At 34.8% G+C, this 12,428-nt stretch overlaps 1 protein-coding gene across 1 annotated transcript in view; it reads right to left on the bottom strand.

Moving 5' to 3' along the window:
* Positions 1 to 9,247: 9,247 nt before the first annotated feature.
* GALNT13 (polypeptide N-acetylgalactosaminyltransferase 13) overlaps positions 9,248 to 12,428 on the bottom strand; it is a 477,309-nt gene continuing 474,128 nt past the window's right edge. The window contains exon 11 of the mRNA XM_060106387.1: positions 9,248 to 9,388. Within this exon, the coding sequence (XP_059962370.1) occupies positions 9,248 to 9,388 (141 nt within the window). The remainder of the gene's footprint in view (positions 9,389 to 12,428) is intronic.

Raw genomic sequence — 12,428 nt, 5'->3', positions numbered from 1 at the left:
ATCCATTCACGTTTAAGGTAATTATCAGTATGTTCCTATTACCATTTTCTTAATTGTTATGGGTTTGTTTTGTAGGTTCTCTTCTTCTCCTGTGTTTTAAAATGCCTGGACATTTCTTATCCATCAAAGCCATCCTGTATATCAGCTTTTCTTCTAGATGGAGGAATCAACACTCAGCATGTCATACATACCATATACCTGCCCTTAGGTAGCTCATATTTTTTTTCAAGAGACACTCTACCTGAGTCATTGTTAATCCATTCAAGTGCCCTTCAAGGAAAACCCTTTGTGGGCATGTTGGCTGATAAGGACCAAGAAGCTTGCCAGCTCAGCCCACAGAGAGATGGCAGTGTAAGTCACCAGGCTTTAAAATTCTTACTCTTCCCACTACACCCTAATTATAGGATTAAAATATCAGGATCTATTTCAAGGTTAAAAAAAATGACCTGAGTGGTTAACTTCACAAGAGTTGCGAAGCAAGAGTACCAGTGTACTGCTTGACTGGTAATGAAAGAGATTTCTGTTGGGTGCAATCAACTATCCTTAGGTCTTCAGAGTCTGCCACCAGCACTTCTACCTCTTGCCAAAAATGATACAGTATTTTAGGGCCTCCTGGATCTGTCGGTGGTAGGTGGAATAGAAAAGAATGTCAAGGTGGAGAGCTGATACAACTTCAGGTTTGAGAAACATAAGAGGGAGAAGCCCATCTCCCTACTCAACTCCAGAGATTCGTGCACATAAATGTTGACCCTAATAAAGGGCGCTTAGGGAGAATTTAATTATCAGTATTTTTAAAATTTGGAATTTATAAATTTATGTCTTCACTTTAAATGTATATTCCTAGGAATGTGGAAGTAGTATGTGTTTACACATATAGTGTTTACAAATAAATAAACCTTAGAAATAATATATATGAACAAATAAAGTTAGTCTGTGATAGCAAATGTTATTTTATGATTCAGAGGTTGATCACATCTCCAGCTGCCTTGTAATCCTAACGTTCCATTATCCTATCACAAAATACCATGCTTCTGTTAGAGGGAAAGTGCCCATCTGAGTCATACCAAATTTAATTACTCTAATACTCATATAATTATGGAGTTGTCTTAAGTTCCAAATATATCCATTCCCTTAAAAATTAATAGTTTTTCAATGAAGAGAGACAGTGTAATCTTAGTAGGAGGACATTTAAAAAGTAAAGAGGAGGTTAAAATGTATCAACATAAAAAGAACAAGAAAAATATCAAAGTCCTTTTCTTTCTGCCTCACCCTAGGCATGGAATATAGTACACCAGTAGAAGGGAGAAAATATGGAATTCATTTGACACACAAAAAACATTTATTGGGTGCGTAGTATGTGCCATGCATTATTCTAGATACATGCATAATCACAATGTAATTGAGATCCCTGCTCTTTGGTATTTTTTATTCAAGTGATGGGTGCTTTGTGGGCATGGAAGGTGGAGAGAAGGAGGCAGTAAGTAAGTGAGCATTAAAAACAGTAAGTAAATTTTTTTATATTCTTGTTTTAAAATTTTTATTGGAATATAGTTGATTTACAGTGTTGTGTTAGTTTCAGGTGTACAGCAAAGTGAATCAGTTATACATACACATATATCTACTCTTTTTTAGATACTTTTCCCATATAGGCCATTAGAAGGTATTGAATAGAGTTCTCTGTGCTATACAGTAGGTCCTTATTAGTTATCTATTTTATATATAGTAGTGTGTTATATGTCAATACGAATCTCTCAAATTATCCCTCTCCCCTTCCCCCCCACCCGGTAACCATAAGTTTGTTTTCTACATCTGTGACTCTATTTCTGTTTTGTGAATAAGTTCATTTGTAACTTTTTTTTAGATTCCACATGTGAGTACTATCATAAGATATTTGTCTTTCTCTGTCTGACTTACTTCACTCAGTATCACAATCTCTAGGTCCATCCATGTTGATGCAAATGGCATTATTTTTTTTTCTTAATGGCTGAGTAATATTCTGTTGTTTCAATATATATGTACCACCACATCTTCTTTATTCCTCTGTTGATGGACATTTAGGTTGCTTCCATGTCCTGGGTATTGTAAATAGTGCTGCTATAAACATTGGGGTGCACTTGAAAGACAAGGTTGTGCTTTTGGACATGAGTAACAGAAAATAATGTAGCAGAAAAAAAGGTGTAATTTGGAGTCCCACCAGGTTACAGAAAGCCAAGAAGGGACTTTTTGGGTGTAAGATATAAAATCTAGACAATATCCTTACTCTTTTTTTTTTTTTGCGGTAAGCGGGCCTCTCACTGTTGTGGCCTCTCCCGTTGCGGAGCAAAGGCTCCGGACGTGCAGGCTCAGCGGCCATGGCTCATGGGCCCAGCCGCTCCGCGGCATGTGGGATCTTCCCAGACCGGGGCACAAACCCGTGTCCCCTGCATCGGCAGGCGGACTCTCAACCACTGCACCACCAGGGAAGCCCCAATATCCTTTACTCTTACTGACAATTATAGAAAACGTTTTGGAACCAATGTGTTATTCATAATGTTTTCAAATCAATGAGCTTCTCAATCATGCAAACATAATGCAATATTTTAGTTGAGTTTTCTTCAGAATTATGAAAATAGATATTAGAATCCTCCCTCCCTCCCTCCCTTCCTCCTTCCTTCTTTCTTTTAGCTTAGCAGATGAAATGGTATTTTATTGTTTTATCCCTTGATTCTGTGTGTGTCTAGGAATGTAGGGCTGATCCTGGGGAATCACTTCACTGTAGTGTGGGTAGCCTCCATCTGCTCCTCCAAACTCTGACAAGACTTGTCTTCCAGGATTCCAGCACACGAATCAAGGAATTGGGTATCATGCACAGTATTCTGAAAAATAATTTTCATCATATAATAGCAAACGTTATCTTTTCTACTTCAAGTCATTTTTATAAACAGAAAAAGAAAAAAATCAAACAATTTTATATAAATAAAATGATAAATTTAAAATATGCATATTTTAATGTTTCTATTTTATATATTTTTGGTATCAAAATTGTACTGGGACCACAATATTTTCTTACTGCCAAGAGATATCCATAGGCACTTATTATTTATTTAAATAATCTACAAAATGGAACATAAGCATAAAGTATTGAAATTATTTGTCTGTTTGAAATGCTGACAACATTTTTAAACAAGACAACATAAAGGAAGACTAAATTGGTATATTTTAATTCTACAAAAATGTATAAATATTGAAATTTATAGCAGAGGAACAATTATTTAGTAATGCTTACATTTAAAATGTGTAATTCTTGATGCACAGTCTACTTTTATAAGTGTTAAAGAACTGTGTGCCAAGCATGAACCTAAAACAGTTTTGAGATTGTTTCTCCTTAGCTGTGGCTATACTGATCAAAAAAGCAAAAGCTTCAAAAAAAAATCATAAAATCATCATGTCCTTTTTTTTCCCACGTGTGCTATTTTTAGCTAAAAGTACAACTGAAACCAAGAAGCAGCTTACATTCATTTTATCCTAAATTAAAAGCATGATGAAAATTTCATTTTTTAACCATTATAGATATAGCCTTAATCATCTATTTTCCCGTCCTCATTCTTACTCATTAAAAACAGAATATTAAGTGATTTGTTCTCCTTAGCTAAAAACAAAAGCAAAATGATAACTTTTTATAATGGTGATATAAATATCATAGAAGTGGTCTTTATCTTAAAAGATAATAAACAAAAAGCTGCCCTGCATCACTGGTATTTCAGAAGGATTTTTTTAAACAAATACAATTAAAATTGCCTTTCGAATTTATTGAACAATATAAAACAAAAGTTGGACACAAATTTATACAAACTATTTAAAACACATTGCTGGTGTTCATTCAGTACCTTAAATTCATACAGTATACCTAATAGCAGTTTGAACATGGTGTAAGTCACACCAGATGTGTTTGTGTGCTATACAGAAGAGTGGCTGATTTTATTGATTCCATATTTTGACATATTGAGGAAAAATGGGAAAAAATGGTAGTGGCTGAATCCTGAAACACAAACTGTCTTAAGACTTAACCAAATTTTTGCTGCCTAACTGACGGGAAATTTATTCAAGATTTGTAAATATCAGCTGTGCATAAAGACAGATTGTAAATGATGACACATCCATTAAGATCTTGAATTTCCTAAATTCTTCATATTTATTAAATCAGCATGCATTATAACTTGAGAATGCATACAAGTTTTGCCTCTTCTGAAACTAGTTTTAGCATCTGTAAATAATATGCCAGTAAAATGGTTGTGATCAGATAAGATCATCATTTCACAAGTGGTGAAAACAATGTAGGGGGGTAGCCAAAATTTTAAGTTTTATGGAACCAATTTGTACTATATTCTTAACCTCCCACCAAAAAATTAAAAAGGTAAAATCTTTCCTGTTGTTTTATTGTTGTATTCTTTTCTCTTTACTTTTTCTTCCCTTTTTATTATTAGGCTGTTTCTAAGCAACATGGCAAAATTGAAATCGTGGGTTGTGTCTATGATAGTCTACAGAGCTCCACTGGGGCTCTTTTAAGTCTCTGCCTATTACCCTTCAGTCTTTGAAGCTGCATAACCTAGAACCTACCCAATGGTCACAGTAATAGATGGTCTAATTCTGTGCAAGCTGTAGGCCAATCTTACTTTTACTTTGAACATAATTATAAGGAAAATAGAAGTGAGGGGGGAGGATGCTCTGTTAGTGACTGCGGAAGAGGCTATTGCCCAGTAATACTAGAATGTTCTGTAATCATGTTCTGTAATCAAACCTGTTAATCTCTTTATTTTTTGCTGCAGGTCTTTATTTATTGTCTATAGCAGTATTTTATAGAACTAATCTTATTTAAGCATGAAAGGTAGTGAGAATTTATATATCTCTGAATAATCAATGTACTTACCATAAAATGTTTAACAAAGACATTTTTCTCATTGTGCCTTTTTTTGACTGCTTTTTAATTGAAGACAATATTAGGTTATATTAACAATGATGAGTCCTGGCAACACTGATTACAGCTATATGATCTTTGGGCAAGCCACATTACACATCTGGGTCTCAGGCTTATTATCTATTAACAGGTAAACTAAGACTAGGTCATCTGTAAAGTCCTTTCAAAGATTCTGCAATTGTGTTTTTTTCATAGACTTGCTCATAGAAAATAAATTAATTGCTCCTGTGAAACCATGAAAATACATATGATTCTTAAGAGAATGGTATGTCTCCCCTCTAGAAATAAAAATCTATGCCTTCAAATGGCCACCGAACTCAACCAAAAAATAAAAATAAAAATTATTTTATCTTAATAGAGCAACTTATATAATACAGCAGCATGTTTATAAAATGTCTTGTTTCACTTCCATAAGGCAGGATATTTTATCATACAGAACAAAACATAGTCCATACATGAATGTGAAGAATATTAGCAAGAAAATTATATTTGGCGACAGTTATGCAAATCCTGTCTAAATATATTACTAGACTTTACTTTAAAATATAATGTGCCAAAAATATGATACAGTAGCACTTAGCAAATTAACACACATTTTTCAGTTCATTAATTCAATAAATGTTGAAAGAATATTTGCTATGTGCCAAGAACTCTACCGGGAATATCACAGTGAATAAAACTAACAAAGTGCAGGTTTTTAGGAGGCTTACATTCTAGTGTATGAGATGGGGATGTTGGGGGGTGAGGAGGTAGAATTATAGACAAAATATAAAGAAGCAAATTTGTAGTTTGTCAGAGAGTGTACAAGGAATAGAGAGGGCAGGGGGGAGAAGGGTTTGCCTTACTGATGAGCTATTTGAACAGAGACCTAAAGAAAATGAGTGAGAGTTTTGTTGGGCAAGAGAACAAAACATTAAGACAGAAATTTGCTTGGCAGTCACAGTAGAATAAGGGGCAGTCAGAAATTGTGTGTGTGTGTGTGTGTGTGTGTGTGTGTGTGTAGAGGGATATCATTCATGAAGGACCTTGAGGACCACTGTAAGAAGTTTGGTTGGAGAAACATGAAGTCACAGGGCTGTGAGCAGAGAAGTGAACCAATCACATTTATGTTTAACAGAATGACTTTGGCTGTTGTATTGAAAAAAAACAATTGGGGCAAGGATTGGGAAATTAGGAAACCAAATTATATGCATATTTCAATTTAAAAGGTTACAGGTAGTGACACAGTGGATGTGGTGCCAAGTCGTTGGTTCATGGTTATATTTCATATACCGAATCAAGGGAATTTGCTGATGAATTAAAGTTGAGAGAGAAAGAGAAGAGTCAAAAGTGACTCTAGGGTTCTGATCTGAGCATCTGGAAGCCTGGAGTTGGCATTAACTTCAATGGGGAAGACCTCAGATGAGGAAGATTCAAGTCATTTGAAATATTTATTAGTCTAGCTCCATAGACAAGGAGTGTATTAGATGAATGCACTGTGAATCCACTCATGATTTTAATTTTCTGTATTGAATACAGTTATTTTTTTTATTTTTATTTTTTTTTTTTACGGTAAGCAGGCCTCTCACTGTTGTGGCCTCTCCCATTGCGGAGCACAGGCTCCGGACGCACAGGCTCAGCGGCCATGGCTCATGGGCCTAGCTGCTCCGTGGCATGTGGGATCTTCCTGGACTGGGGCACGAACCCATGTCCCCTGCATTGGCAGGCGGACTCTCAACCACTGTGCCACCAGGGAAGCCCTGAATACAGTAATTTTGAAAAGAAAATTTAATTAGTCATTAGTTTTTGGTGGTTTGTAATATTTAGTATTATTATTTTTTGTTTGTTAGACACTAACAGCATTTGCTGAAACCATATGAGGATTCTTTGAAAATTCTTCTCTGGCATTCAAGCTCAGGCAGTTTTCATATTTCCTGTATTTTTGCTATGACCATAATGAACTTTCAAATACTTAAAATGCTTCCAAAATGTGTCAAATTCCGTTTCAGTGGAGTAGCTATATTTTTAAAAACTTGTCATTGACTCTTCACTAGATAACATATGCATTTTGATTGACAAATCCACAATAAGTGAAACAGATTGTATAAAAGAGTTCTTGAGTGTTTAAGCTTTTTAAATTTAAGGAAGAATGCCTTGCAGGGACATTTTGTCATATTTTCGTCAGGACAAGAGGAAAAGAGGGAAGAAGAGAGTTAAAATGGAAACTGTGATTGTCAAGTCAGACCTCAGTTGACTTGTGAGGCCACTGTCAATTTAAGGCAGTGGTTTACTAGCTCTTAGGAGTCACAGCTTCCTTAGAAATTTGCTGTAAGCAATGGATTCTCTCGTCAGAAAAAAATGCCCGACATTAAAATTTTGTTTATAATTTTAAATTTAAATAAATTTAAAACATATCAGCACAAATTTCACGGATAGATTTTTCTTCGTTTTCATGTCTTCTCTACTCTAGAGGTCACGTCTTCCATTCCCCCACCACCCACTGCCTAAAATTTCTCTTAGCTGCTGAGTGCATTTACAGTGAATAAAATACATATGTAGAGCAAGTTTATGGGCATTTTAAATGGTGTCAAATGGTGTCACAGATTTTTCTTTTTTTTTCATGTTTTCTACTTATGTATTTTGAACACAAAGTGTTTTAAAATGGAAAAAGAACATGTGAAGGTAGCCTAATTATGACTGTGTTCCTTGAGTCATAATTTATGGCAAATGATATCTAGCATTTCAGTTAAAATAAAAGTTTAATGGATATATATTGAGTTCATTCCCCCAGTGATGAATAGTTTAGATATTCTGGCATAGCAATGAAATTCTGATAGTAATGCATTATTATTATTTTTATTTTATTTTATTTATTTATTTATTTATTTTTTGCGGTACACAGGCCTCTCACTGTTGTGGCCTCTCCCGTTGCAGAGCACAGGCTCCGGACGCGCAGGCTCAGCGGCCATGGCTCACGGGCCCTTCCACTCCGTGGCATGTGGGATCTTCCCGGACCGGGGCACGAACCCGTGACTCCTGTATCAGCAGGTGGACTCTCAACCCCTGCGCCACCAGGGAAGCCCAGTAATGCATTATTTTATTTAAATATAAAAATAAAATAGTCACAGTGACTTAACTAAAATCCTAAATACCAAAGAATTAAAAATTAGGGCTAATACTCTACCCTTCACCTACAATTCTGTGTAGCCTAAGTGACAAATCCCAGTCTCTAGAGTGAAGAGAAAAACAACTGTATAGTTTATGAGACAAAGTGGTTAAAAATTGAGTTTCCCACATCAGTTCTAGGACCAAGCTGATTGTTACACTCAGCCTGTGTTAGAAGTGATTGCAACCCAAACAGAATATCTTTTTTAAATGTTTCAATTGTTTCTTAGCTTTATTTTGCTCCCCTCAATGACTAGCTAGTTTCTTCTGATTTCATGTACTTTATTTATTTATTTATTATTATTTTTTTGCGGTACGCGGGCCTTTCACTGTTGTGGCCTCTCCCTTTGCAGAGCACAGGCTCCGGATGCGCAGGCTCAGCGGCCCTGGCTCACGGGCCCAGCCACTCTGCGGCATGTGGGATCTTCCCAGACCGGGGCACGAACCCGTGTCCCCTGCATCAGCAGGCGGACTTTCAACCACTGCGCCACCAGGGAAGCCTGATTTCATGTACTTTAAATTGAATTTTCAAATTCTCCTCCACTTTTTTGTTTAAATGTGATGTTTTTATAAGAACTCTATGAGATGTCAATATCCAATTTAAGTTTTTTTCTGGTACAAAATTTGGAACTGATTTTTGAGCAACAAATTCATTGCTCAGAAGTAATTCAATGTATGGCCTTGCTGTTGACATAGAAATTCAACATGTTTCCATGAAGGTCCAGTAGAAACAGAGGTTATAAAACAATTTATAATATTTCATAATGAAGTTATTTTATAAGGCATTTACATTGTCCCTTTTTCCACATTATAAGAAAAAAATAAAAATAGCCCCCCCTCCCAAACTTAATCCTGTGACATGATGGCAATAATTTTTTTTTAAAAAGCAAACACAATTTGTTTTTCAAGTTGTTCTGATGTTTAATAACAGTTTGCTGTTATTTATTCTCTCTATGTGCTTTTTAAATCAGATACAAATTTTAGTAGGGAAATAAGCAAACATTCCTAAAAATGAATTATAAACAACTGTGTTTTAGAATACTAAAAGGATTTTAAAACTTTCAATTCAACAAAGTTAATATTTTTTCCTAATTGAAATAATGGAAAAGCATAAGTGTAGACACTCTCATGGCTTAGGGGAAATGGTCTTCATGCCCCCAGAGTCATGTTCCTTAGCAGCCATTGTTGAGATCTGCTTCCACTACAGTCCTGCATGGTAGGCACCATTTTATCTTCTTCAGAAGGTTCATCTAGACATTGATTACTGTTAACATGTCTCAAGGTGAGTCTCTGTAAAAGATAACCAATAATCAGTGCAACATATTTTATCTTAAACTTCACTAGCACATCAGATTAAATCTGCTCTTTAAAAAGTCCTTTTTTTTGGTATAAACATTGCAATATGTTTGTAAAAGGAACTGTGCACAGGTGGCTCTGAATTAATTATTATACAACTTTCACTGTTATGGTTTCATTATTGTCTAATGCACCTTTGTTTGCAGATGGTTGAAGAAATTGGCCGACATTTATCATGCATTGCCAAGAATTCAGGCTCCTTTGCAAAAAGCCCATTTGTGAGCTTAGAGTTCAGTTAAGGAGTGCAAATATTAACAAGCTTTTACCGAATCTTAGTTTTCTTAGGCATGTGTTACTTAGTAACCATTTGGCAAATATGAAAAGAGATGTCACAGCTGTGGCCCAGATGAACAAAACTGCTGGAGATGTTTCCCTTTTCAAAATACTATACAAGCCATAGTATCTGTGACTGTGAGACATTCATTGTAGAAGAGTAATTACCATAGCAACAAAGATCTATCTTACTTGATGGTGTGCTCACCATATTTAGTTTGCATTTTTAAGGATCTTAAAAAAATACCAGCATCAAATAAAAACAGATATGATGGACATATATTTTAAAATATTGTACCTATATATATTTTCATAACAACAATATTAATAAGCATCCCCTCAGTACCCAAATGCTGAAATGTAATTCCAATAATTGCACCAGGTTAACCAGTCTTCTCTTTTGAGTTCACATTTACATTTTGAAGTCATATTTTTGGACTTTTCAGGTATACATTTTAAGTCCACATGGTTTTATATACTAACTTATGCACTAATTGTATACATTATCATATACAGTTCTGCTTAGTTTCATGGACAATGCCTAGAACCATACTACATGAAAAACTCCCCAGCCAGAAGAGGCATGTTTGAATATGGGAGGTGATTTGGAGATATATCTTGAAAAAAGTATCCATATATTATACTTTTGTTGCAAATTACCAAAACTAAAGGTAGACAAATACTTTTTTGAGGTGGGGGAGTGGGCTCTTGATATTATATTGAAAGTCAGAAGATAAAAAATGCAGGGGGCATGCAAAAAAATGGTGGTGAAACACTGCCTAGACACTTATAATTTGTTTTGGATTAGGACTACAAAGACCCCGAACTGTGCTGTCCTGAGAAAAGACAGACTGGAAAATAGGCTTGTGGTAAAGGATGCTTAATAGACAACAAACAGGAAATTAAAAGAGCAAGGCTATTAGATGTGAAGAAGATTTGAAGATTTAGGCCTTTGTTGTTGCTCTTTTCAATACATGGAATCAAGCCATTTATACTGAAAAATGGACAAAAGAAGAAATGGCCAAAGATAGGCAAGAAGATAGTTGATTTATGCTTATGATGCCAGAAATTATTTTGTTCATTTATGAACCAAAAGCCAACTTGGAAAAAAATACAAAAGAAAACAAGCATTTTTTCCTAGAAAGTTCTAGTTAAAAAATCAAAATGTTCATTTTTGTTACGTACCTGAGGTCCTTTGTGTATATATGTCCTTTTCCAAAAAAGCCACTTACCCTTGTTTGCTTCTATTAGATCCTTTTCAAAAACACGTATATGACTTTAAGGATTAGATTGAATATGTGTTGTCAATTTACATATATGATGATAGTTTTTAAAATATTAGTATTCTTTCTAAAAAATGCGTAAATATTTTCTTTGAAGGAATTCATTAGTAGTCAAAAGCCACTGCTGTTAAGATAACCAACCAAGGAAAATACTCTCCTTTTCAGTGTAGTGGAGTAGAAAGATCAGACATTTTAGGGCTAGATAGCCATAAGTGTGAATTTCTGCTTCCCAAGTTACTAGCCATGAAAATTTGGGCAAGCTACCAAATCATTCTGAGGACATACTTTGTCAGATGCTTAATTATACTTACTAATATGTAAAAATGCTCTTTCCCATACTGCTTAAAAAATTTGACCTTTAGTCAGCTATCTGTGATCCCTTGCAACCTAAGGGTAAAATTGTTAACCATGTTTATAGGCATCAATGACTTACAGTAAAAATGACCTCTGATTGATTAACTGCATCTGCATCTGATAAACGGCATTATAATACCAGACAGGAAGGCAAATAGTGGACCTCTTTAAGTGCAAAAGACTTGTAATTTTGTGAGACTAAATAGTTAAATCTGAGATGACCACTTGGTGGGCATTGCACCTATCAGGTTTGGTTTCTTTGATAACAAACTAAGATAATACATGCAAATTGCCTTGTGCAAAAGGTCCAGACTTTTTCAGCTTTCCAATGTATGTTTGGAATGCCCTGTCTCAAATGTAAGTCTAATCTAAACAACATCCCTCTTCCCCCTCCTCTCCATACTTCCATTCCCAGCCTTGTCATAAGTATCCCAAGCTCAATTGTGTCCTCTACTAACAACCTTTAACTGATTCATCTGAACCAGAATAACTCCCTAACTTCCCATGTGTTCTCATAGCAAGGTATTGGACAATATAATAGCTTTTATTTACAGGACAATAATCCCCTTAAGATCAAGAACTAGGACAGGTAGTTATTGGACTTGAACTGAATAATAATTCATTTTACTGCCTACTGAGAAGATACTCACAAATCATACAAGTCAGAAAAGTACAATTTTTAAAAGCTTTTATTATTATAATTATGTCATTTAACCAGCCACAAAGAAATGCTCAGAAATAATTTACTTCATAAAGTTATTGAAAATTACATCTTACTCTTCAATAATGCATTTGCTTTAAGTTTCAGGTTAAAATAGTAAATTTTAGAAAGGATATGTTGTATCTGCACACAAAGTATCTGAATAAAAATTAACAAAATTTAATAATTTCAGTGTTCCAAAAACAATTTTTGGGCTATGTTAGTTTTTTTTTATTGTTTTTTTCAGCTCTGTTACAAAATCTATTGTCATAGAGACATGGCTATAGTTAGAAAGAGCTAATATGTCGTAATGTATTCCATCAATTATACTTATGCATATGTATATTTGAAATAAAGAAAATAC

The sequence above is a fragment of the Mesoplodon densirostris genome, chromosome 8 (assembly GCF_025265405.1).
Source record: "Mesoplodon densirostris isolate mMesDen1 chromosome 8, mMesDen1 primary haplotype, whole genome shotgun sequence".
NCBI lineage: Eukaryota > Metazoa > Chordata > Mammalia > Artiodactyla > Ziphiidae > Mesoplodon > Mesoplodon densirostris.
Note: the sequence above shows the minus strand (reverse complement) of the source record. Positions and strands in the feature narration are given on the sequence as shown.